The sequence below is a fragment of the Eschrichtius robustus genome, chromosome 9 (genome assembly GCF_028021215.1).
Source record: "Eschrichtius robustus isolate mEscRob2 chromosome 9, mEscRob2.pri, whole genome shotgun sequence".
In the NCBI taxonomy this organism is placed as follows: Eukaryota; Metazoa; Chordata; class Mammalia; order Artiodactyla; family Eschrichtiidae; genus Eschrichtius; species Eschrichtius robustus.
In genome coordinates, this window is record NC_090832.1 from 122483576 (window position 1) to 122510650 (window position 27075).

At 40.8% G+C, this 27075-nt stretch overlaps 1 protein-coding gene across 1 annotated transcript in view; it reads left to right on the forward strand.

Moving 5' to 3' along the window:
- SH3BGRL2 (SH3 domain binding glutamate rich protein like 2) overlaps positions 1–26313 on the forward strand; it is a 71040-nt gene extending 44727 nt beyond the window's left edge. The window contains exons 4-6 of the mRNA XM_068550863.1: positions 2781–2966; positions 19940–20020; positions 23376–26313. Of these exons, the coding sequence (XP_068406964.1) occupies positions 2781–2966; positions 19940–20020; positions 23376–23387 (279 nt within the window). The 3' untranslated portion in view covers positions 23388–26313. The remainder of the gene's footprint in view (positions 1–2780; positions 2967–19939; positions 20021–23375) is intronic.
- The last annotated feature ends 762 nt before the right edge of the window (positions 26314–27075 follow it).

The window sequence follows — 27075 nt, forward strand, 5'->3', positions numbered from 1 at the left end:
ATACAGTTCTGCTCTTTTTTTTTCCCATGTATACGTCTTGGAGACCTTTTCATAGCAGTGTTAACAGTACTTACGGAATTTCTCCTTTTTTCTTCTTAAGCTGCATAGTATTAAAGTGATCTCTTTGAAACACAAAGCTGGTCGTGCCTCTCCTGCTTTCCTCTTAAAATACAGATATAATTACTTACATTTCGCTCCTCACGCTATCATTAGCCATCACCAGTGTTGGTGAGGAACTGTCCTTTGCTTCCTGAGCCTTGATTAGGGTATAATGATGCATTTGAATTTTTTTCTTGAAACAGCGACCATTTTTTCCGTTTTATTAGGATGTCATTGACATACAACACATATAAGTTTAAGGTGTACAGCATAATGATTTGATGTATGTATATATTGTGAATTGATTACCACAATTAGTTTAGTTAACATCCATCACCTTACGTCATTTGAATTTTAATATTCTACGATGTAACTTTCAAATATTGGCTATAAGGAGGAGGGGTGTTGAGACATGGACACTCAGAGACATTGCTAACGGTAATGTAAATTGAGGTGGCCTTGATGAGAGACAGTTTTACCCTGAGTCCTTCAGGAGTCTGAGAAATATCTCTGCCCTTTCACCTGGGTTTCATTCACAGGGCTTTGTCCTAAAGTAGTCTTGAGCGATACCATCAGAGATATATAAAGATGTTCACTGCGTGATGTTATTTCTAGTGGTGAAACCTACAAGCATGCTAAGTATTCAACAATAGAGTAATAGTTAACTGTACATCTACATGATGGAATTGCCAGGAAGATATTAAAATTCATGCTTCTGAAAAATTTTTAATGACAGAGGGCAGTGCTCATGATATATTTATTGTTCAGTGAAAGGGGCAAGGTGCAGTTTTTTTACCAGGTGTGATCGTGTGAAAGGAAAGACCAGGTGAGCTGTAGGGGATTATAGTTCCAGCAATAAATACCCTGTGTGTGTGTGTGTGTGTGTGTGTGTATGTGTGTGTGTGTGTATGTGTGTCCCTATGTGTTTAGGGCCAGGAGGTGGGGGGGAGTAGAGAAGCTGTGTACGTGTCTTGATTTATCCTCATATTGAGCCTTTATGTACCCGCATTTTGGGGTTGTGGTGGATATTTCTGTACATCATATATGGAAAACCAAGGTTTGACTATGGATAAGTCTCATTTTTGATCATGCTCATGAACAATTGAAATGTGTTGGGTATGTAGAGCTCCAAATATGGATATTCAATCCAGACCCTCTCCTCTATTTAAATTTTGGCAGTGGCTGTCTGGATAGTAGGATTGTAGGTAACTTTTTGTTTGCTTTACAAAGGCCAGTGGGGACCCACTAAAGAAGGATTTTAGGACAGTGACATGATTGTCTTGATAAGAACACACACTAAGACTTGGATCAAAATAGGTGAACGCTTTCAACCTCAGGGTCGACAAACTCTACCTGGTCGAGTTGTAAGGGGAAATTAAGTAGGATGGATGATACTTTTTTGCACACCGAAGTTACAAAATAATATATATATTCTGAAATTCTATGAGTGAGGAGAAAAAGTTAACTTTTTCAGACATGAGAAATGGCTTAATTCAAGAAATGGAGATAATGTCATTTTCAACTTGGATTTACAACCATACAGTAATTCTCTCCTTTTATAATATTATTGAGCTTAAAAGATGTCCTTTCTTGCCAGCCTTTTATTTCTGTCCATACTAACTATGCCATCTCGTCATTAGTCATTCATAGACTTGAACCCAGTGATCAGAGACGCATGTCACTGAGGCTTTTGGGGGGGAGTCGGATTAGGGTGGGGTGGAGGGGATTGGCTGGGGCAGTCAGTCTGTGAAAGTTTGTTCTTCAGCATTTTATTTTCTTTGTCCAGAGGTCTTTCTAGCTGCTTCACTTCTCAAAATGATTCTTTTCTTTGGCCATTATAACATTTACTTCACCGCTTAGGTTTGTTCTTTATGCGGGTTTCCCAGGATCGTTTAGAAAAAGCACACTTGTTTTCTCATGTTTTACATGCTGTGGTTAAGATACTGAATACTGTCACCGCATCTCAATGAGTTAATACGTACCTTCAGTTAAGAAGATTGGTAACATTTGGAAACCCTGCACATGTGTTTGCAGCTCTTTGAGAGCATACCTGACCCCTAGTGACTGGAGAAGGAAACATGAAACGTCAGGGGAACAAGAAGGGTTAAGAAAAGAGAGTTCAAAGTAGGATGGTGCTTGTTGTTTACTCTCACCTTGGAAGTGGAGAACATTTTACTCTTGTGAGTGGATGAAAGGATGCTTTCATGACAGTAGCTATAGCTGTGGAATGTCTGAAAGAGGCTGGTGAGGGGAATAAAAATGTCACCGCTCCCAGGAATCCATGAAGTGTCGACATCGCAGATGGGCTCTCTGTGGTTTGCAATTGGTTGGGGACAGAGAGGGCTTTCGTGACTGTAAATGTCAACTTCTGGCGGGTGGGAGTGGGTAGTTCTGGCCCCCTGAGAACGAAGTGAATATTCCACCTCAGACCTCGTCTGTCCCTCCCAGACCGTTGGGAGTTGTGCCCCAGAATCCTTGGAGAAATCACTGTGTCAGCACTTGCTGAGACGTCTGCTGGATCACCAGGGAGTGGGCGGTGCGTGCCGTCTGCAAAAATCGCCTCTTTTTTTTTTGGCTCAGTGGCCTCTGGCAATGAGCTGTCAAATCTAGTTCAAATTGGAAATATTTCCACTTGGTTTTGGAGGAGCATGTCTCCTTATGTGTCTGTCTTCTCTCTGCAGATAAAGAAGAAGCAGCAGGATGTGGTTAGATTTCTGGAAGCCAACAAGATAGAGTTTGAGGAGGTGGACATCACGATGTCAGAAGAGCAGAGGCAGTGGATGTACAAGAACATTCCCCCGGAGAAGAAGCCTGCTCAGGGCAACCCTCTGCCACCTCAGATATTTAATGGTGACCGGTACTGCGGAGTAAGTGTCAAATGATTGTTATCGCATCATTTCCTTGCCTGATTCAAAACAGAGTCAACTGGAGTGCAGTTGGGTTTTTTTCAACGCAGACTGACCTCCTTACCTAGTACCTGGTCAGTTCCACAGGGCTAACAGAGGGTGAATTCGAGAGGGCATATGAGTCCAAGGTCACAGACTATGTCTTCCTGTTTGCTTTGGGAAAAGGGGGTGGGAAGGGAAGCGGCGTATGTGTGTGTTTACTGTGTTCTACATTTTAAAGCGTATTCTTTTATTAATACATTTGGGGGGGCAGAGGGGAAGAGGTAATTATTCTTTTTTTTTTTTAATTAATTAATATTTATTTATTTATTTTTGGCTGTGTTGGGTCTTCGTTTCTGTGCGAGGGCTTTCTCTAGTTGCGGCGAGCGGGGGCCACTCTTCATCGCGGTGCGCGGGCCTCTCACTGTCGCGGCCTCTCTTGTTGCGGAGCACAGGCTCCAGACGCGCAGGCTCAGTAGTTGTGGCTCACGGGCCCACTTGCTCCGCGGCATGTGGGATCTTCCCAGACCAGGGCTCGAACCTATGTGCCCTGCATTGGCAGGCAAATTCTCAACCACTGCGCCACCGGGGAAGCCCCGAGGTAATTATTCTTGCATGTTTTATCTCTCTGTAGTGTAAAAAACTGCTCATGGCCGATGATAAACCGGAGTTTCACTTTTTTATGATCATGAGCCAGATGGATCATTATGAACAACTAAAATACATCAGATGCCTTCCTGCTGTACATGGCATTGAGAAGACGAAGGCACTTTCGACTGATTGTTTTCCTTCTCTGAGCTTCTTAGGTTAAGAAAAAAAAAAAATTGAGAAATGTCTCTCTTATGGGTAGTTAGGATTTGCTTTCTGCCACAGCTTTAAGTATGTGAGTCAGTGTTTATCTTGAGACCGGAACCGCGGTTCTTTAAGGGTGGCCAGGAGAAGGGGAAGGGGCTACAGGGCAGAGGCGCTCAAGGTGAAATAAATAACTGGGTGGTCGTTAGGGTGGGGAAAAGGGATAACAGTGCTTTTGGAGGCTAGAAAGGAAACAGTTCTCCAAGAACATGAGGGAGAATGAGATGGTGAAACATAAAGCCATGAAGATTGTGCCCAGCGTTTGTACATGTCATGAAGAGAAAACCGAACCTGGCACTGGACACAGATTTGAGTTCTAGTACTACTTTATGTTGGCTTGACACCTTTGGAAAGTCACTTATCTCTTTATATCTCAATTTTCTCACCTTTAGCAAAGGACGATAATGTCTATCTTACTTCCCAGGGTATCTGTCACTGTTTTCTAAAGTACTCCTAAAACTCTGTACCCACCCAAACTACCATTCAACTGTAAGACCAGAATAAAGGCGTTTTCACAGCCGCAAAGTCTGAGGAACAGAGAACCGATGGATTTTTGTTTTAAGTTTTCTAGCACCGTTCGACTAATAGCTTTATTTTGAACCGTACAGTTTACACACATTTTCATCTGTTATCTTATTTTGGTCTGCAGGCACAAAAGTACATTGTCTAGACTCTGTAATCATGAATGGGATAAACTCTTGGTTACCATATACTTTCCCTGATATGAGATCATGATGTAAAACAATGCCACAAAAAATAATAACCTTTATTCTTATGTAATAATGCAGCTTATTTCTGGTCGATGCTGCCTCTGCAGACGCTGAGGTTTGACCGTCCTCTGCTCTTGACTTCCCTCTCCATTTCTCTACCCACTTCCTGCATACATGGTTCAGGGCTGTTGACATCTCCTAAGTTTATTTTAAAAGTGGAGTTGTTGCTGGTTTTTTTTTTAATCCTTGTTGTTTCATAGACCTCTCAAGAGGAAGGAGGCAGAGACATCTTCACTCTATCACCATAAAAGCAAAAGTCTTCAGGGCCTTTTGAGTAGAGGAATGTATTCAGTGAATAAAAAAGAACGTGACGTGAAATGAAGTTAATTCCTTCCCTTTATTTTCACCTCTTTATGACTTTCTACATCTCTGTGTATCTTTGCCCTGTAGAGGCTATGGAAGTTTTTTCAGGTAGACTGTCTGGGAGCCGGCTAGAGGCTTCCCTATTGACTAAACCGTGCCAGATAAATGGCTGCTTGAGCAGTGTCAGTCCCATGGCCGTTGCGACAGCAGTGCTGGTGTATTCATTCTGTCTTTATAGTCTGTTCTGGCAGGAGTTCTGAAGACAGTGTCTGCTCTTATCAAGGTCAAATAAATTCGACTGTGACAAAAGCAAAAGCACCTGAGGGCAATGAACCATGACCTCAAGCATCCCACCTTTGCATCGCCCGGTAATAGTTTACGAGTGGTCGTGGTCGTATCTGGTTGGATAACCTGTGGAAACCCGCCATACTGCAAGTGACAGGATCCAGTAAGCGTGAAGGTTCTCCTGTTTCGCGGAATTGGCTGGAAACTTATGACTTTGTTTTAAACTGGATGAGCTAGGCACGTGAGACATACACAGCTGCTAAGCTGTTTGCTAACCAGTGTGGACAGCTGCCTTCTCTCTCTCCTTTAGCACGTGAAAATCCTGCCTACTGGGAGGAATTCCCCACCGAATGGAAGCTCCCTGGCACGTCCAGTCAGTTCTTCCCACCCCAGATTTGGACACTGAGGAAATGATGCCAGAACACAGCATCAGTTGGAGGTGGCTCAGTGAGTGTCCAGGGGTGATGGGGCCAGGCAGAGCCTGGTGTCTGGACACCATATGGCTGGTGTCCTAAGGAGGCTGATCCGGGGGTGTGGCCTAGGTGTGTTCTTGGTTTCCCAGACACGGAAGTTCCTCCTGTTTTCTAAACTGGTCCTCCAGGGGGCTTCCCTGGTGGCGCAGTGGTTGAGAATCTGCCTGCCAATGCAGGGGACACGGGTTCGAGCCCTGGTCTGGGAAGATCCCACATGCCGCGGAGCAACTGGGCCCGTGAGCCACAACTACTGAGCCTGCGCGTCTGGAGCCTGTGCTCCGCAACAAGAGAGGCCACGATAGTGAGAGGCCCGCGCACCGCGATGAAGAGTGGCCCCTGCTTGACACAACTAGAGAAAGCCCTCGCACAGAAACGAAGACCCAACACAGCCATAAATAAAAATAAATAAATAAATAAATAAACTGGTCCTCCAGGCTTAATGTGGATTCCGTGAGCTCCCTGCTCTACCTTCATACATTCTTTTCCTTTTAAGTTGCCAGTGTCTATTTCAGTTGTTTGTAGGCAAGAACGCTTATTGGGGCACACTGGTTGTTCTTCCTGTTTCCCTGAAGTGTCCTACCATAAGCACGATTCTTCTCTGGAAATGGGTTCCTAAAGGTCAGCGTCCCAACGCCTAGGCTCTTCTCATTTTAGAAAGCTCAGATCCTCATGTTCAAGGTTTAAACTCTGTTCTCTCTCTCTGTGGTACTGGCATGTGTGGAATGCACCAGAAATAAAAACACGCATATCTACACAAAAGGAAAACATTTCCTCCCATTTCTTTTCTCCCTCCCCATTCAGAAGAAAAAAAAAAAATTGGATTTCTTTATATTTTTTCTTATTTTTTATTGAAATTTTTTTATTGTGGTAAAAACATACATCATAAAATTTATCGTCTTAACCACTATTAAGTGTACGGTTGAGTAATGGTAACTGTATTCACATTGCTGTAAAACAGGTCCGCAGAACTTTTTCATCGTGCAGGACTGAGACTCTATACCCATTAAATAACTCCTGTTTGTCCCCTCCCCCATCCCCCGATAACCATTGTTCTACTTTCTATATCTATGAATTTGACTACTTTAGAGACCTCATAAAAGTGAAATCATGTAGTATTTGTCCTTTGTTTTCTTTGTTTTGTTTTTCTTTTTGGTTTTTGGCCACGCCACGAGGCGTTCGGGATCTTAGTTCCCCAACCAGGTATCGAACCCGTGCCCCCTGCAGTGGAAGCGCGGAGTCTTAACCACTGGACTGCCAGGGGAGTCCCAGTATTTGTCCTTTGTGACTGTCTTACTTCACTTAGCATCATGCCCTCAAGGTTCATCCATCTTGTATGTTTTAGTCCATTAAGGCTGCTATAACAACATACCACAGACTGGGTCGCTTACAAACAATAGAAATTTATTTCTCAGAGTTAAGTCCAAGATCAGGGTTACACTAGGATTGGGTTCTGGTGAAGGCCCTCTTCTAGGTTGCAGACTGCCAACTTCCTGTAGTATCCTCACATGGTGAAGGGGGCAAGGGAGCTCTCTCAGACCTTTTTTTTTTTTTTTTTTTTTTTTGGCTGCGTTGGGTCTTCATTGCTGTGCACGGGGTTTCTCTAGTTGCAGCGAGCAGGGGCTACTCACTGTGGTGGCTTCTCTTGTTGCAGAGCATGGGCTCTAGGCACATGGGCTTCAGTAGTTGTGGCTCACGGGCTCAGTAGTTGTGGTGCACTGGCTTAGTTGCTCCGCGGCATGTGGGATCTTCCTGGACCAGGGATCGAACCCGTGTCCCCTGCATTGGCAGGTGGATTCTTAATCACGGCGCCACCAGGGAAGTCCCAGACCTCTTTTATAAAAGGCATTAATCTCATCCATGAGGACTCTGCTATCATGACCTACTCCCCTCCCAAAGGCCTTTGGGCATCAGCATTTCAGTGTATGAATTTTGGGGGGATACAAACATCTAGCGTATAGCATTGAGGCATGTGACAAGATTTCCTTCCTTTTTAAGATCTCCATTGTATGTATATATCACATTTTGTTTTTCCACTCATCCATTGATGGACTCTGGGTTGCTTCTACCCCTTGGCAATTGTGAATAGTGCTACTATGAACATGAGTTTGCAAATACCTCTTCAAGATCCTGTTTTCAGTTCTTGGGGATATGTACATATTAGTGGGATTGCTACATCATATGCTAGTTCTACTGTTAATTTTTTGAGGACCTGCTGTACTGTTTTCCATAGTGGTTACACCATTTTATAATCCTATCAATAGTGTACAAGAGTTCTAACTTCTCCACATCCCTGCCAACACTTGTTATTTTCTGTTTTTGTTTTGTTTTGAGAGTAGCCATGCTAATGGGCGTGAGGTGATATCTCACTGTGGCTTTGATTTGCATTTCTTTGATGATTAGTGTTGTTGAGCTTGTATATGATCTTTGGAGAAATGTCTATTCAAGTCCTTTGCCCAGTTTTCAATTGGGTTATTTGGCTTTTTGCTGTTGAGTTGTAAGAGTTCTTTGTATATTCTGAATACTAATCTCTTATCAGATACGTATTTTGCAGGTATTTTCTCCCATTCTTAGGTTGCCTTTCACTCTGTTGATTATATCTTTTGATGTACAAGAGTTTTTAAGTTTAATGTAGTCCCATTTGTCTGTCTTTGTTTTTGTTGCCTGTGCTTTTGAAGTCATATCCAGGAAATCATTACTTGCCAGATACAGTGTCATGAAGCTTTTCCCCTATGTTTTCTTATAGCAATTTTGTAGTTTGGGGTCTTAGGTTTAGGTCTTTAGTTCATTTTTAGTTAATTTTTATGTATGGTATAAGATAAGGGTCCAATTTCATTCTTTTGAGTGTGGATATCTAGGTTTCCTGTTACCATTTGTTGATGAGACGGTGCTTTCCCTATTGAGTGGTCTTGGCACCTTTGTTCAAGATCATTTGACCATATATGTGAGGGTTTATATTTTTTTGGACTCTCTATTCTGTTACACTGGTCTGTGCCAGTACCACAGTTTTTATTACTGTCGCTTTGTAATATGTTTTGAAATTAGGAAGTATGATTTCTTTAACTTTGTCCTTCTTCAAACTTGTTTTGGCTATTTGAGGTCCCTTGAGATTCCGTATGAATTTTAGGAGTTTTTTTTTATTTTTTTTCTATTTCTGCTAAAAATGCCATTAGGATTTTGATAGGGAATATGTTGGATCTTTAGATTGCTTTGGGTAGCATTGACATCATAACAATATTAAGTCTTCCAATCTATGAACATGGGTGTCTTTTCATTTTTTGTGTCCCCGTTCATTTCTTTCAGCAATGTTCTGTAGTTTTTAGTGTGCAAGTCTTTTACCACCTTGGTTAGGTTTATTCCTAAGTTTTGTGGGCGTTTTTGGTGCTTTCGTAAATAGAATTATTTTCCTAATTTCCTTTTCCAATTGTGTATTATTAGTGTATAGGGACACAAGTGATTTTTATGTGTTGTTTTTTTGTCCTGCAACTTTGCTGAACGAATTTATTAATTCTTTCATTTTATTAAAAAAAAAAAAAACACCTTGTAGTTAGAAGTGAGATTGCAGCCAAATTTTATTTGACTGGGGTCACACTAACCAGTTTGTGTATTTGCCATCAAGGGGGAAGAACACAATGACCATTCAGATAATCAAGATGATCTGGTGGTGCATGTTTGGCCAAGGATGCCGATACTTCAAAGTGGGCTCTGGGTGAAGGTGGGGGCGAGAGGTGAAGTGAGGTAGAATGTGTGGCTGGAGCTACTCATGTAAAGTCCGGTCTAATGAAGAGAGGACAGTTCAGCTGAGAGACAGAGGGCAGACTTCTATAGAAAAATAACCATTTGATTATTTTCCATGAGGCAACTTATAAAATTACTTATGTTTTAAAACTACTGAATTACTTTTTTTTGCACTTTTAGATGATACTTGTAGAATGTTAAATTTGTACCCAAGCACTGGGTGTATCGCTAGCCAAATAAGATTCCATTATTGACTAGTTTTGTTTAAGTAATGATTTGGGGGCCAGCTATGACAGCCTTTCCCCATATTACCTCGGTTAATGGAGCCTGAAAGTAGACGGCAGACAGGTTAAGACTAATCTTCACGAGGCACAGAAAAGCTAAATGACCAGCAGTGGTTCTTTGTGGAGTATCCTCTCCTTTTCTTTCTTAGGTATGAAAGGAAACAAGGAGGTGTGTTAGCATTTTCTAACCATTGGTGGAGGTTCAGAAGCACACCACAAGTATACCTAAATGGTATGCAATTGTATTGTTCCCAAGTGCAGTGTTCATGTAAGACTCTTGAGAAGATTGTCTCTGGATAATATATTTTAAGTGTGTTTGGGAATCTTTTGTGAAGCTGAAGAACCACCTCCCTTAATTATTAGTTTTACAGATCCCTGCCTCATACATATAATTTTATTTTTAACAAGATTACACACACAACACACACACACACATACGTACACATACCCTTGGTATCTGCAGGGGATTGGTTCCAGGACTCTCCACGGCTACCAAAATTCACAAATGATCATAGTGTATATACCCTTCTGTGCCCTGCTTTGTTCTCCCAACAAAAATAGCTTCCATGTCATTGTAAACTAATTTTTTAGAGGTTGCCTCTTATTTCCCTGGGTGGATTATTAGAACTAACTTAATCATCACCCACCTATGTTGAAGTCCAACTGTCTGCAGTAATTAATAGAACTTTGTTTAGAGTCCATAAGAAAAATAAAAAGGAAAGTTAAAGTCCAAAATTTTCATTATCCACAGGAGATGTGGTCTGTCTCTAAAGTAGGGATGTTATTTATGTAGGTTCAAGGCAAAGCCCTGAAAGTCACCCCACACCCATTTTCCTCATTTCGATACTCCCCTGGTTACCAAATCCTGTAATTTTTACCTCCTACATAATTCTGTCCTCTTTCTCTTTCAAAGCTCAATTCAAATGAGCCTTGCTATTGACTCTCTCTAATTAACTAGGACTCTGGTTATTCCTCCCCCTCCCCCATGCCCGGCAAACCTGTGTGTCCTTACTCCTATTATGACCTTTAGTTCACAGAATTTTTTTTCATGTCTTTGTCTTCAGCTGGTCTCTGAGTTCCTTGCACTCACCCTCAGCAGGCTACGTGGCATATTTATCTTACTATCTGGTGCCTATCAGAAAGCTGGGAACACAGAACATACTTAACAAAAATTGGTTCTAGAAGTGGGTGAATAGCTCCACATATTTTCAGCCAAGCAGGTAGCTAACCCATTCTGTTGGGTCTCGCCTTGTCAAGGTTCTGAGCGTTTCCATTCAGGTTTATTAATAAAACTCAAAGCCAGATCTCTCAAAAGCAAGCTTATTGAGCCTTCTTCTAAATTTTATAATGAAATCTCTTTGGTAAATCACCTCTATTAGAAGCTTGCCTACCCCACAGGTAGAATTTTCTCAGGAAACTTGTGATCTGAATTTGAAAATCTGTATTCCAAGGTTTTCTGTCTAAAAGATCAGTTATCTAATCAAGGAGAATCTTCTCCTTCAGATGTTTTACTGTACATGATCTCATTCGGCATCCTCACAGATACTAGGAAAGGGTGGTGGGGAAGGGAGATATCACTTCTCTTTATCGCTGATTGCTGGATGCCCAGAAGCATAGCAATTTAATTACATATTCTTTGCAGTCTTATCTCTTCTATATAACCCTAGTTTTTATTCTTCTGTCTATAAATGTTTAATCTCCCATTTTCACCTTACTGAGATGTTTGTCTCAGTATTCTACAGTGATGAATCCCTGGGACATGTCTTTCATGAAAGCTATGGTTTGTGCTCTGAATATTGAAATATTCAATATTTCAGTATTCGTCCAGACAATTTCAGGGCACCCCAACTGCGTGTTTAGCAGTGTATCTTAACTAATATCCAAACAGGCGGTTCCCCTTTTGTTAAAATTTTCCTCTTTTCTGAGCCTTACACAGTTTAAGTTAATGAAAAGAAAACAAAACTGTTAAAACACTAAGGCCATGTTAATATCAATGTTAAGACAATAAAGTCTGTTGACGGGAGGGTCCAAAGTAAACAGTCAGTCTCCCCCAGATTCCCAAGATGTAGCCTCTTTTATGAGTTTCTGCTTTGTGGTTTTAAGTTACCACCACTCTGTGTTTCATAGACCAATATCTATATTCCTTGATTTTATTTTATTTTATTTTATTTTTTTTTTTAATTTTTATTTATTTATTTATTTATGGCTGCGTTGGGTCTTCGTTTCTGTGTGAGGGCTTTCTCTAGTTGCGGCAAGCGGGGGCCACTCTTCATCGCGGTGCGCGGGCCTCTCACTATCGTGGCCTCTCCCGTTGCGGAGCACAGGCTCCAGACGCGCAGGCTCAGCAATTGTGGCTCACGGGCTTAGTCGCTCCGCGGCATGTGGGATCCTCCCAGACCAGGGCTCGAACCCGTGTCCCCTGCATTAGCAGGCAGACTCTCAACCACTGCGCCACCAGGGAAGCCCTATTCCTTGATTTTAAATTAGACAGTATTTACTTTTTTCTTTGGAAGATGGGAAATTTGCATTCTTATAGCTTCTCTCATTTCTCCCCCGTTTTGACTTACACACATGTGCACGCACACACTGCATTGCTAAAGTTTATAACAGTCACATACGCATCTGTAATTATAACTATTGTATACTATGTAAATATACCACATTTATATTGTTATAAACATATAAATATTCTCTACAGAACTGTTCAGTTGTGTGAGCGGTCACAGAAGAAAGTGTATAATCCTATTTTAGTAAATTCCTGTGGCTTGAATAGCGACACAAATATTTATGAGATTTTCTTGATTGATTTTAGCCTTTTCACTTACTCCTCTGAGTATTTCTTAAACTTTTATTGCTGGTTGCTTTTCCTGTGTTTAGCACAAAATTTTTTCCCGTCCAATTTCAGTGGGTGCTTGGGTAGATGTATTTGCTTGCTCTGCCATCTTGTATCAGAATGGTGAGAAATGTTAAACATGTTAGGAATTTTAAATCTTCAGCTTTGGACTTATTCGTATTTTTGGTATTTGGCCTAAAAATTGCTGAATGAAGCTGTTTTAGACAACTACATCTTACATATCCTACCGGGATTGGAGCTGTCAAATATTTTTTCCTTCTCTATCAAGATTTCACAAAATGGAATATAACATTAATGGTCCTTAACCACTGAATCAAAAAATTCTGCTCAGAGGCTACCCTCAGGCTTGAAAGAAATTTCAGGCAGAAGGAGTCTCTGCCCATTTGCAGCAGCAGCAGTAACTCTTGCAGTCTTAGGAAGAATTTTTTTTTTTTTTAATTTCTCCTTTGGGGTAAACCAAATTTGCTTTGGCTCATTTCGTAGTGATTGCTGCCACCATTTCCTTGTGGGCCACGTGTTGTTTTTTGTTCCCTGCAACCTTCTGTTTGGAAAGGCCCTTGGCATGTAGAAATGATATGGGTCTGTCACTTCATTGTTACCGACTTCGCGTGGGAAACGATACAGCTTTTCAGAGCGGCTACCGTGGGTTTTCCTCGCTGTTCTCTTAGGGAACGCTAAAAGGGCAGAGAACTTTAAGGCCTTTGTCTCAGATGCTTGTCCAGTCCGTAATAGTCTAACCGTAGTGAACGGGTAATGTCCTTAAGTAAGCTCAGAAGAATGAGACTACTGTGAGCTCTGCCTGTTGTAGATTTTATCATGAGCTTATAAATGTCTCTAACATTGGTTTTCACTTAAACGCAAACAGAAGTATAGGTAATGGAAGCTTTTTTTTTTTTTCCTTTTTCTTCTTAACAGCTGTTTAGCTTGCTTTATTCTTCTTAAAATTGTAGCATTTAGATAAATATTCCATTAGTAACAGTGCTCAGTTAGGCTGATATCTTTATAACCCAGAATTTTTTCTTTTCATTTGGCACTAGAAACAAAGTGAAGTTTTCAGCCTTTGTTTTAAATGTAGTTAAAAATGTTCCAGCTTCTGAAACTGAATGATTTTTTTTCTTGAATATGCTTTATGTGTTTGTACTCTCCTCCAAAGGTGATGTTAACTGATCGTTATATTTTATAGTCACAGGAGGTTGATTGTCTTACAATGTGCAATTTGCAGACGTGTATTTGCAAACACTTCAGAGAGAGTGTCTTTGACTATAAGGAATTCAGCAAGCCCATTTAGAAACGTTATAGTGAGTTTTAAAAATACATTGCTTTTGGGCTTCCCTGGTGGCGCAGTGGTTGAGAGTCTGCCTGCCAGTGCAGGGGACACGGGTTCGAGCCCTGGTCTGGGAGGATCCCACATGCCGCGGAGCAACTAGGCCCGTGAGCCACAACTACTGAGCCCGTGCTCCGCAACAAGAGAGGCCGCGACGGTGAGAGGCCCGCGCACCGCGATGAAGAGTGGCCCCCACTTGCCGCAACTAGAGAAAGCCCTCGCACAGGAATGAAGACCCAGCACAGCCAAAAATAAAAATATAAATTAATTAATTAATTTATTTATTTTAAAAAATACATTGCTTTTAACTTTTGCAGTATGAGCCCTAGTGTGGTTTGTTTCTTTTACAATATAAGCCTGATAAGTGAAATGAATTTGATAAGAAAGCAGATCTTTCTCTTTTATTGGGGAATGTCTAAGGCCAGAATATGAAAGAACTTCTATCTTAATAGATTAAGTGATTTTAAGATTTCTAATACTATTTTACTCATATTATTTCACATCATAGTGTTTAGTTTATTACCTCTAAAAGAGGGTATTCAGAACTTCTAGATTTTAAATTATCAATCATCTACTCTTTGCCTCAACATGACAAAGAAGGTGATTTAACTTCTTACAATTTGAGATTCATCAGGCCATTCAAAAGCTTTTGTATGTCAGAAAGTAAATTTTTTACATAATTCTTTAAATCAGTAAGTAATAGAGTAGAAATAGGATTTACTCAGATTACATTATTAGCATGAGATTACCTAAAACATGGCATGTCGGTCATTAATTAGCAGACACCACTCTTCACCCAGTTTGCCTGGTGTGTGTCAGGTACTGTTCTCACATTGACTTTTAAAAATGATTTCCTTTAAATTATTCTGCTTTTAAAGTTAATTACCAAATTTTATGTTGGTCACTTTGGGAGTTAGTTACCTCGGGTGACAATTTCTAAACTGTTGGGAGCATCCAATTTAATATTCGGTAAGAAGTCCCCCAGCCCTGGTGATGTGGCCCCGAGTTAAAGTTCATAAACTAAAAATAATGGTTATAACTTTTATGACAGAAATAACAGTTCAAGAGAATTTTTTATATAAATAAGAAATGTTGCCATTCGGAGATTTCTGAATATCTGACATTTCTAAATAACCTTTGTTGGTGACCAACATTTATGAGAACAGTTTTGGTTCAGTGTGGTTAAATAGATTGTTTACGTATTTTCTCTACACGTATGTATTCTCCGTTTTGTTTTATATGTTTGAAGCTCGCTTGTGAAAGTTGACCTTATTTCTAGTTTTGTGATTTGGAGAATTGTAATCATTTTAAGATTAAGGTTTTTAATATAAACACTGAAACCTGAATTATACATGTTAAGTCTCGTAACTTGCCTTTTGATCTTTTGCATGCACTGTATTTTCACGTTAGCACTTCCTTTTTTGTTGTTTTGTTCTTGTTTTTGTTTTTGGCCTCGCCACACGGCATGCAGAGTCTTAGTTCCCGCACCAGGGTTCGAACCCATGCCCCCTGCATTGGGAGTGCGGAGTCTTAACCACTGGACCGTCAGGGAAGTCCCAGCACTTCCGTCTTTAAAGTAAAATTCACACTGCATTTATAGAGATTGAGTCAGGCACTGTTTCTCATTTTTTATTTCTTATATTATTAGTTTTTTCATTCCTGCGTTTTCACACTGACATCAGAGATTATTTATCAGGTAGAAACAGGTAAAGGCCTTTCAGAATTCAAGAACAGGGACGACATTTTGCTGACTAGTCCTCAGTTTTTTTTCTCTCACTTTTGCCCTTTCCCTTTCCTATTTGGTTAAACCTGTTTCCTGTTCAGAGAGAGGTAAACTCTTCAAACAGGTGTCACTAGGAACTGGAATACGTAGGCTGGACTTCACATCTGGACACAGCTAACAGCCCGTTTAAGAGCAACTCCACTGAATGCTCCATTATTTTTTAGAATTCTGGAGCTTCAGGGGACTTTGGTCGTATCTGATACAGAAAGGAAGAAGCAGCCTGAGGAGGTTAAAGGAGTTGGTCAAGGTCATAACTCAGCTCGTAGATTGCTGGTCATCTCATCTATAGTTGACTGAGTGTATATACCACTCAGTTTCCCAGAAGTGAAGCTGTGACCCAGACAGTGGTTGGTGCAGGTGGAAGTTCAAGACCCCTCTTCTCCCCCAAGGAGCAATGAGAAGTCTTGAAGGAAAGGACTTAAGCAGAGGATGATATGATCAAATTTGCATTTTTAAAGGATCAGTCTGTCCTCATTTGAGCATGATTCGGGGGGGGGGGGGGCGGGGAGATAGGGTAGACCGGAGAGGGGTTGGTATGTTGAGGTGCTATTGCAGGTATCTAGCTTGAATTAGGGCAGTGAGACTGATGTAGAAAAACAGAGAGGTTGAAGGGATATGTAAGACAGTTATTGGTTGAGGGAAGAGAGGAGTCCTATGATGCCTTGATTTCTGCCTGGTGTAGAGCCCATTAGATGGTGGTGCCAGTCTTCTGAGAGGTTCAACTTGTGGGGTGGAAGGAAGAGCATGAATTGCGATTTAGACCCATTATGTTTAATAGTCTATTATGAACAGTTAGTTGCTTACATGGAACCAGAATTGAGAGGAGAACCAGAGCTAGGGATCTGAGTTTAATTAGAGCCGTGGCTGCAATTGAGAATCCGTAGGGAAAGAATTTAGACCGAGTAGTTGCAGAATATGGTGTAGAGAGAAACAGGTACACCAGTTTTCATATGGTGGATATCTAAAAGGGTGAGATAAGCTGGCTGTAATTTAGCCCTCTTCCTCTTGTTACCACATTGAATATAAGCAACAAACGATCAATAGAGAAAGTGTGCGTCAAACCAGGGTTATTTCTTGAGCCCAGGTCAATGAAATGCTACTCAATTATTTGGAACTGTCTTTGTTACAAAGAATATTGGTAACAACATTTTCAGTTCATGGGATTTTGCCTAAAATTCTACATCAAATTGAGACATAGTTTTTCTTATTAAAAGTTGTACAATTTTCCGTAAATTTCTATGAAACCTGTAATACCTAGAGTCAGTCGGAACCTCCAACTGCCCCATTGAGATCGTCTTCACTCAGTGTCTCATATAATTTCTCAAACTTAACATGTTAAAACTCAACTCCAGCCTTACCTTCAAACCTGCTTTTTCTCTGGTCTTTCCCATCAAGTCACAAAGGTCAGAGCTGCTTTAACTTTTTTTTCCAAAAAATTTTTAATTGAGGTATAGTTTTTACAATATTATATGTTTCAGGTATACAACGTAGTGATTCACAATTTTTAAAGGTTATACTCCATTTATAGCTATTATAAAATATTGGCTATATTCCCTGTGCTGTACAACATATCCTTGTAGCTTATTTATTTTATAATACATAGTAGTTTGTACCTCTTTATCCCCTACCCCTACCTTACCCCTCCCCCTTCCCTCTCCCCACTGGTAACAACTAGTTTTTTTTCTCTATACTGTGAGTCTGTTTCTTTTTTTCTATAATCACTAGTTTGTTTTATTTTTTAGATTCCACATATAAGTGATATCATACAGTATTTGTCTTTCTCTGTCTTATTTCATTAAGCATAATACCATGCAAGCCCAATGGAAAAAATGTCATTCTTTTTTTATGGCTGAGTAGTATTCCATTGTGTATACATACCACATCTTCTTTATCCATTCATCTGTTGATATGGACACTTAAGTTGCTGCCATATCTTGGCTATTGTAAATAATGCTGCAATGAACATTGGGGTGCATAAATCTTTTTGAATTAATGTTTTTGTTTTCTTCGGATATATACCCAGGAGTGGAATTGCTGGATGATATGGTAGTTCTATTTTTAGTTTTTTGAGGAATCTTCATACTGTTCTGCACAGTGGTTGCACTAATAGTTTACATTCCCACCACAGTGCACGAGGGCTCCCTTTTCTCCACACCCTCGACCACATTTGTTGTTTGTGGTCTTTTAGATGATAGCCATTCTGACAGGAGTGAGGTGATCTCTCATTGTGGTTTTCATTTGCATTTCCCTGATGATTAGCGATGTTGGACGTCTTTTCATGTGTCTGTTGGCTGTCTGTATGTCTTCTTTGGAAAAAGTTTTATTCAGGTCTTCTGACCATTTTTTAATTGGGTTGTTTGTTTTTTGATGATGAGTTGTACGAGAGCCGCTTTAATTCTTAATTCTCCGTAACCCTCTACACCAATTCCACGATTGAGTATGATCAATCCTCCTTCAAAATATATCTCCAGTCTGTCCTATCCTGTATTTATTACAATTGCTCTGGTTCAGGCTGCCTCCGTCTCGTACCTGAATTCCCCCAGTGCACTCCTGACCTTTGTCCCTGCTTCTCTTCTCGCTGCCCTCTCTCTGGGCCATTCTCCACGCAGTCAACGCAGAGATTTTCTTAAAGGAAATAGGTCCTTCTCCTCCCTTGCTCAGAACCCGTCCGTGATTTCCTTTTGTACTTACGATAAAATTCAAAATCGTTTTTTTGGTTTACAGAGTCTGGTACATGCTGATCCCGGTCACATCTGCCAGCTTTGCTCTTCCCCGGCGCTGTTTCCTGTCTCACAGGCTCCTATCCCAACCCTTTACTTGGCCAATTCTATTCATTCTTCACATTTCAGCCTAAAATGCCATTTTCCAAGGAGGTGTTTGCTGAGCCTCCCCCTTCAGATGTGTTTCTCCTTCCCGGCATGGTCAAGGAAGGCCTCCCTTTGCAGGTGACTGACCCGAAATGACAGCAGGAGTGACCGCTTCAAGATCTACAGAAGGAGCAGTGAGTGCCTGCAAGGCCTGAGGCTGAGATGACCGGGAACTGCAATCAAGCTGCCTTCAAACCACACGAGGCTCAACTTGCTAAAGCACTTGGACAAGAGAGTCTCTACACAGAGTCAAATAATTCAAAGATATTTCTTCAGCTGAGGCCTGCTTTGCAAGAAGCAGATCTCCACTCGAAGTCATCAACTCTCGTTTAGATTCCTAAACAGGTTTCAAAAGTATTTGTAATGCCATTGACCCAGCTCAGCAGTGGGTTCGTGAGGGCTCTGATATACAGGGTGCCCCGTAGCTGGTTTCCTCTTGGGCAGGAAGCATCATAGCATACAAAAAGCATTGATTTCAACACCAATGAAACTTGGGCCCAAATCTCAGCTTTGTTACATATCGGCTGTCAAACTTGGGTACCATGTTTCTTTGCTCTGAGCCAGTCTCTTAACCTGGTGGGCAGTGGTTGGGATTAAATGATGTGCTGATCATCTGGCACTAAGCACAAAGCAGTTGCCTATGGATGATTTTGATCATTGTCTGCCTGTGATATTTACCCTCTGCCTAAAGTTATCCAAGGGATTTCTCTCAAATTTTAAGACTGCTTCACATCAACTTAGCAACTGTGTACAATAGTATTACACATGCAAGCTTTTGAAAAGAAAACAACGGATGAACACATTGGCCAGAATTCCTTAATGGCTCCTCTCCTGAAAGAAGGAAGAGAAAAATGATTCTGTGTCTGAGGTAAAGGTAAATGTTATAGAGAATATAGTTTCCTCTAGTTTTTTATTTGATCTTTTTATTCTCTCTGAAGACAGTCTCAAGGAATGTGGAAAACTTCAAAAGCAGAATAGAAGCGCTCACTTTGACACAGGGAGACCTTTATGGCTTTTCTGTTTACACAGTGATTTTTTTTTTTTTTAAGCCCTAGATAACAAAGTATCAAGAGTGGAATTGGGAGGCAGCCTTCCAGGTTGAAATGCTTAAGTAAAACCTTAGGTCACAGTGATTCCACACACATAAATGTTAGTTTGACACTCAAGGGAGCATATTCTGATTTGATTTCTGTCCTCAATGTTTTACATTTTAATCCTGTCACAGATTTTGGATTAAAAAGTTGTTACCTTCATCATCACGCTCAAATGTTGAGGCTCAAACAGAGCAAATCCAGTCGATTTATGTAGCTTTTCCCTGGCCTGGATGGAGTAGTGGTACATTTTTTATTTACATAAGAGACTTTGTCAACAGCACCAAATACAAAGATGATTGTTTGCTTTTGTTTATTTTCTCCTTTTTTCTAGGATTATGACAGTTTCTTTGAATCCAAGGAGAGCAACACAGTCTTTTCATTTTTAGGCCTGAAATCACAGTTGGCATCAAAGGTAGGTCAATCTTTTCTTGTTTCAAAATGTATCATTCTTGAGTTGTTCTTAGGGATTGAGGTTGAAGGAGGGCATCTCTAGTCTCCTAAATTTTCAGCTTTTGCTTTCTCAAATGCACAGTTAGGACTGCCCAGGGTAGACACACAAGGAAGCCAGTTTTTTTTCGTTCCCATTTTCAATTGTTGCTGTATATTAGAGTTTATCTTTATTTAAAATTCAGTTTATTTATAATTTATATCTCCTTCCAAGAAAAATTTAAGGTAGCAAAAAATAGTAGGTGCTTTTTATTTTAAAGTGCAAGTTCACATTACTTTACATTTTTTGAAATAGAATCAAAGCCATGTTTTGGTTTTTTTTTAACATCTTTATTGGAGTATAATTGCTTTACAATGGTGTGTTAGTTTCTGCCTTATAACAAAGTGAATCAGTTATACATATGTTCCCATATCTCTTCCCTCTTGCGTCTCCTTCCCTCCCACCCTCCCTATCCCACCCCTCTAGGTGGTCACAAAGCACCGAGCTGATCTCCCTGTGCTATGCGGCTGCTTCCCACTACCTATCTATTTTACGTTTGGTAGTGTATATATGTCCATGCCACTCTCTCACTTCGTCACAGCTTACCCTTCCCCCTCCCCGTGTCCTCAAGTCCATTCTCTAGTAGGTCTGTGTCTTTATTCCAGTCTTGCCCCTAGGTTCTTCATGACCTTTTTTTTTTTTTTTTTTTTTTTCTTAGATTCCATATATTTTAAGGTCGTCTGCAATTTAAGTCATTTACATTGGAAGGGGCATGGTTTGCAATAACAAATGGTCAACCTTGAAAAAAAGGGCAATTCCTAAACTAATCAGAGTGTTTTTGAAGCCACTTTATTATGTCATATGTCTTTTAGAAAATGTAAAAGGCTCAAACTTTTCTAATATTTAGAGCTATAGATGATACATATTATGGTAACTTTGTGAAGCACATGGATTCACTTTCAAAATAAAAAATAACATTTCTTTATTAAATACGGCAGTATTTTGATTGTTATTTCCGCTTCAGAAATACTATTTTTTTCTGATTATGAAAGTAGCCTAGGCTCATTTGGAAAAATTGGGAAAATGCAAAAAAGTATAAAGTAGGAAATAAAAAGTCACCAGAGAAAACCACATAAACATTTTTGGTGTATTTCCTTGCAATCTTTATATACATAGCAATTGAGGTTTTGACTGTATTTCAAATGGAGACTGAATTCTAAAGCTTCTGTTTGTAACACTGAATTGAAATGAAAGTACATCGCTGGGAACTTTGGTATCTGTAAGTAATAGGTCTTTTGAGGCTACCCAGGATTTGTGCCATTTCTGGAACACTTGTGGGAGGAAGGCAGAGACTATCAATAATGAAAATTATACAGCAGCACCTGTAGTTCCTCGCCGATGTGAAATCATGCTTTGTTATACATCAGTAAGACCACAGATGCTTGTGGGTGGTTTCTGTGCACATGTTTTAAACAGAAACAAAACCCACACAGAAAATCCTTAAAGGCTCTTAAAACTATCTTTATGAAGATGGAACATTGGGATACTTAGGAAAATGAAAGTATTTTTGTAACATGTTTCATGCAAAGACATGTAAACCATCCAGATTTATCTTCAGAGAACTGGAAAAAACTGGGGTAGGAGCAGTCTAACGGATGCATAAATCCAGCGGACACCAGCGTCTGTGCAAAAACCTTTGAAAAATACTGCGTGTTTGCCATCTTTGTTCTCATTTTCCCCGAAGATGTAGGTTCCTTTGAGAGGCTTCGGGCTGACTTTTTTACTCTTTGAAAATACTTATTCTCTTAGAAATTTCTCAGGAAACCTATGACCTGTAGAATATGCATTCTCACATGACTTAACGGTCATGGGATTGGAGTTGGTCTTGATGCCATTGAGGTTTGCTTGATTGCAGGAGACCATTCCATGGTCAGTGAGGGCGCTAGGCACCTCCACCCATTCAGCCCCCTGCTTTCAGGCACCTGAGTCAGTCAGACATGATCAGGGGCCCACGGAACCAGAGTGGAAGGCCACAGTGCCAGTGTGTGTGCCATCCCCTCTCGTGAGCCATTCAGGGCCTAAAGGGTTAATAGCAACTCATACTTCACTTCCATAGGAAAGAAGTGCAAATATCTTTAAGAGCAAGTCAGCATTTTCCCCCTTTCTAGTTATTCATTTTTTACCTTGGTAGTAATTCATTTTACAGTCTACCCTCTAAGGCCTAGACGGAGCATTCATGGGTGTAATGTACCAAAAGATGGAGCCCCCTTTCCTGTCTCCTTTCCTACCCTCTCTGCGGTACACGCACGAAAGACCAGGCGAGCAAGCCCTCCAGGGGACATACAAAGCCTCCATTAGCATCTAATTGCTCTCACACAGTGAGGGGAGAGAAGGTCCGAAGGAAAAGAACATTCACAGACCCAACTCTAGACCTTGGGCAGTTCTCCAAAGTGGATGGGGCAGAGGAAGGTAGGAGGTCACAGAATGGTGGCCTGCAGGCCACATTGGCTCTGGATGTGTTTGTCCTGCACGGACTTTATTTTAAAGACTTCAGGTGGGTTGCTGATATTTAAAATACAGATTTCCCACTTTTCTCCAGAATTTGAATTGTTGCAACCCTGGTGGGGGGTGGAGGGGGTCTCACATCCTCCTGTGGCCGGCTGGAGCCCACCGTGGTACCTACCGAAAAGAAAAGAAGGCCTTTTCACCAATACTTTTCAGGTAGAAAATCATCAATTTTCTTATCGTAATAGATTCAAAGCAGAGCCTGAAATGGAAGTTTCTGCTTTCGGATCCCTGCCATTCAGGGGTGATATTGAAAATACGCAACCACCAGTAAACCCTGAGCACCGACCAGCCGGGGAGCAGGTCTCAGAGGCCCACTCCCAGCCGATGCCAGGGGTCAGCCATCCAGTGGCTGGAACATGGTAGCACTTGGGGGACAGTGGTATCAGCTATTTACCAATAGGTATGGCCATTCCAGTGCCGTTCTTCCCCTCAGGTCACCCTCCGCAGGGCCCCTGAGTAAGGTAACCCCCGGCCACGCCACTCACCCAGGTGTGAGTGGGACAGTACCTCAGAGGAGTTTCCTCAGTTGTCGAAAACATGCGGCTTTCTTTCCACTTTTATATTTGGCAGGTCAGGTGGGTGTGACTTAACTCTGGGCTCTGATCCCTAAACCCAGGATTTATTTGCTCTTATTCATCACGTGGCGGTGATTTATTGTGATTTCCAACATCTCTGTTCCTGACATTTAAAATATCACCGCCAGGGTGAATTTTCTTGCCCGCACAATGCAATAACTGGCTTTTTTTTTTTTTTTTTTTTTTTAAATAAATAGGCAGAACCTTAGCGAAGACAAGCGGAAGAGGACGGAGATGCATTTTGGAGCGCCCCTGGTACTCAGCACACACCTGCTTACCCAATGCATCACTGTGACAGAAGCCACATGCATTATCAGTAACTTTGCTTGCCATGGAAAAGGTGTTTTGGGAAGACATGGGTCTAATGGGATTGCATGAGTGCTTTAAACCAAATCAGGACCGTGGTGGGTTTTTTCCTCGTTTTCAGAATTGCCTGCAGTTGCCTCACTCACCCGGAGGTACTGTCACCTGTTACAGGTGTGCCTCCTGAATAACTGAGTGATAAGCAGGTGGCACCATCAGAGAGAAAATACTGGATCTGCCCTGGGTTGTAGTTGATGCCAGGATTGCTCAGACCTGCTTCTCTTCAGGCTGCCTAGGTGGTGTCCTTGAAATTAGTCTGCCAGGCTATTAGAATATTTTGATGAGAAAGAAAAAAAGCAATGTTGGTTGACAAAGGGCTAAAGATCTTTGCTGCAGATTCACAAGCATCACTATTCCAGTGCTTTGTCATAACTGAAAAAAAAGTTAGATGTTCCAGCCTCCTTTTGGTAACGGAAATTCTTACCCGCATAAATCCTCCAAGCCCCTACAGATGTTTCCAGAAATCACTGTGGCAAGAATGTGTGATCAGAACCAAGTGACAGGGATGAAAAGAATTGCTATTTTGAAAAACACATGCTTCTTTATCTCTTACAAAGGAGAAGTTTCACCTAATGTGTAAGATGACTTAAAAGATATATTTAAAGAGGTGCACTGATAGTTAATTTATAGGGACATTATCTGACTCGTACCTGAAGGCATTTCAGCTCTAGCAACTTAGCATGCGTAAGTGCACATATATTTTTAAACGCAGCTCCCCTAACGAATAGCTGCTTATGTATTTTGCAAAGGGATTATATTTTTCGAGAAAGGAAGATCTCGGTTAGATATATTTTGTGAACCCTTGATGAGGCATATTAAGAGATACTAATATTGCTGCACACTTTAAATTTTTTTCCTGTGTTACTTTTCATTGGTCCTCTGACTCTGCCAGCTCATGTTTCTGACCAATGCACAGTTCCGGATTTTCAGAGTAACATAGACACATGTTCTTATTCCATATATGAACACCAGTGATTTTTCAGAACAGAGTACATACAAGAAAGGGGCTGTCAGAGACTCACTCTGAATTGTACTTGGCATGTGAAGTCTCTCCTTCCTTTGGAGTGGGTGCTGATAAACACTGAACCTGTCTACTTCATTAGGGCAAAGGCTCCTTTTCTGTAACCTTGTCCCTGCTCATGTTTTTTTAGAGTTTTTAGTTGCCACACCTGGGAATAGTCTTGAATACAATAAATTCAGAGGGCTGCCTAAGATATTCTGCTATTCTCAGCGTCCTGATGGGCCTGAGACCTGCCCTTTAGATTCTGAGCAGGACGTTTGTAAGAAATGGAAAGAACAGAAGAATTTAGACCCTGTCACCTGTGTCCTCTCTCCCTCTAATTTGCTAAATGTGGACTATTCTAAAGAACTTGTTGAATGCTAAAGCTGACATCCCAGCCTGAGATTTGCGTCCCAGGACTACTAACAGAAGAAAAGCAGGCCACTGATTCCTACATGACTGGAACAGATACATAATCCACAATTTTCTCTGCAAGGAAAGCTGCTGTAAAATCATGGCTATGACTGCTTAGTTGGCATTAAATACGATCCAGGTCAAATTCCACTTGATAAATCCCAGGGACTATCCAGGAAATTTTTTTGGAACTGGATATCATGTTGAAGTCTAAGAAGACTTAGAATTTCTTTTTAAGATACAGCAATTTTTAAAAAGTTAATGTTGCAATGGTCTAACTTACATTTTGTCTACTCTTGCCAGTGAGTACCAAGAAGCAACTTGGTAAGGCTGAGTCTTGGGGTTGTGGGATCAATATAATACCTGCTAGACCAAGAAAGCTACTCAGAATTGTTTGTCTCAAAACTTCTGAATTACTCTGGTTGTAGCAGGCCCAGTATGGCTGTCCTAAACAGACTAGATGAATAGGAGTGCTAAATTATTTACCACAGTTACAGATCATCTACCCCACCCCACATTTTTTTTTTTTTTTTTTTTGGAGCAGCAAAGAAATAGGAGAGACCAGCTTCACCTGGTATTGTACTTGTTATGAGCGAGCTAGAAACACACTGTGTGGCATTTCCCTCAGTACCCAGGCTCTGCAGAGTCCTGAGGTATTGCGCTCTGGGACCACACCGTGTTCAGAGAATACTGTGTCCTTACTTGTGTTTTACCAGCTGAATTCCAAACCTGTAATGGTTTTCTTCATCCCTTCTTTAACTAGCTGCCTTTAGATCTGGATAATCACAGTCTTAAAAATCTAGGAAAGAAGTGGATGGGAATTGCAGACATAAATGTAATATCAAGAGCATTTTAAGACAGAATTTTTATTTCCTATAGTAGGCTTGTTGGGGCAAAGAAAATGTGCTGCTAAAAATCAAGTTATGCCATTTTAAAATGAGATAAAATACAGAGTGCCATCCTGCTAGGTATATGCAGACCAGAAGAAAATTTAGTTGGGGAAGTACTTGTTTTTCCAGATTCTGGTATTCTATTAAAATCAAAGAGGAGAAAAGGAAGATTTTTTTTTTCTCTCAGGCTCTAATATATTTTAGATTTGTTTCTGTTTTATAGATTTATTCAACACTCCCACATAGATGTTTTTATATTACATGAATTTAATAATGAACTAAACTTATTTTTGTCCTTTGTTGTTGAAAGATACCAAAGCCTCTTTCTGGTTTGTGTTGTTTTTTTTTTTTTTAATTTGATTTTGCTGTATAGGGTTTTGCTTTTTCTAGAAATGCTTACATCTTTTCTAAAGTGTCAGAGCCCACTTTGATCTGCAAAATTATTGTGTTTAGATTTCAGTTTGTATGCATTTGTCTCTAAAGGCATTGGTGAAATCTCAGATTTTATATTCAGCATTAAAGAGGAATAAATTCCAGAAAACACATGTTCTGAAAATGGAGTGCTTGTTCCCGACCATTTCTTACACCTTTTCTAATTTTGCTTCTGTGTTTGGTTGAAACCTTCCTGTTTAGTTGGGATGCTGTATTTCTGCTCCCATCATGAACCCCATACCTGAAAGCTGCAGATTCGTTGTAAAAATGCAGATGGATCATTTGAGCACTTGAGGAGACACACTTGTGGTTGTGTGTGTGTGTGCGTGTGTGTGTGTATGTGTATGCGTGTGTGTTGGAGGTGACTGCAGAATCATCTCAGACAGTGACCAGGACCAAGGATGGCGTTAAATCACTCATCCCCTGGTTGGTTCAAATAGATGATGGTGGCTTCCTGAGTAGAATGAAGCGATGGGCTGTGGATTCCCTTCCCTAATTTCATGCAGGAGAAAAGTACAGTGTAGCCACAACCCTTAATAGCAGGGCTGCCTTTCCTGCAGGCCACCTCTGAAGGCGGAAGACGTTTCTGAAGGCAGAGTCTGAGGTTAATAAGCCCATTGCTGAACTGTTTCTAACTTAAACACCAAGATGAGGGAGGGTGAAGGAGGAGATGAAGAGAACAGGCTGTCAGTTTCCAGAAATGCACTATATTGTGAAGCCAAAGAAGCCAAGTAATCCCCGCCCACCTGTAACCCAGATTTTCAAAGTTTTCCTAGCTTTCTAGAAATGCAGGCCAGG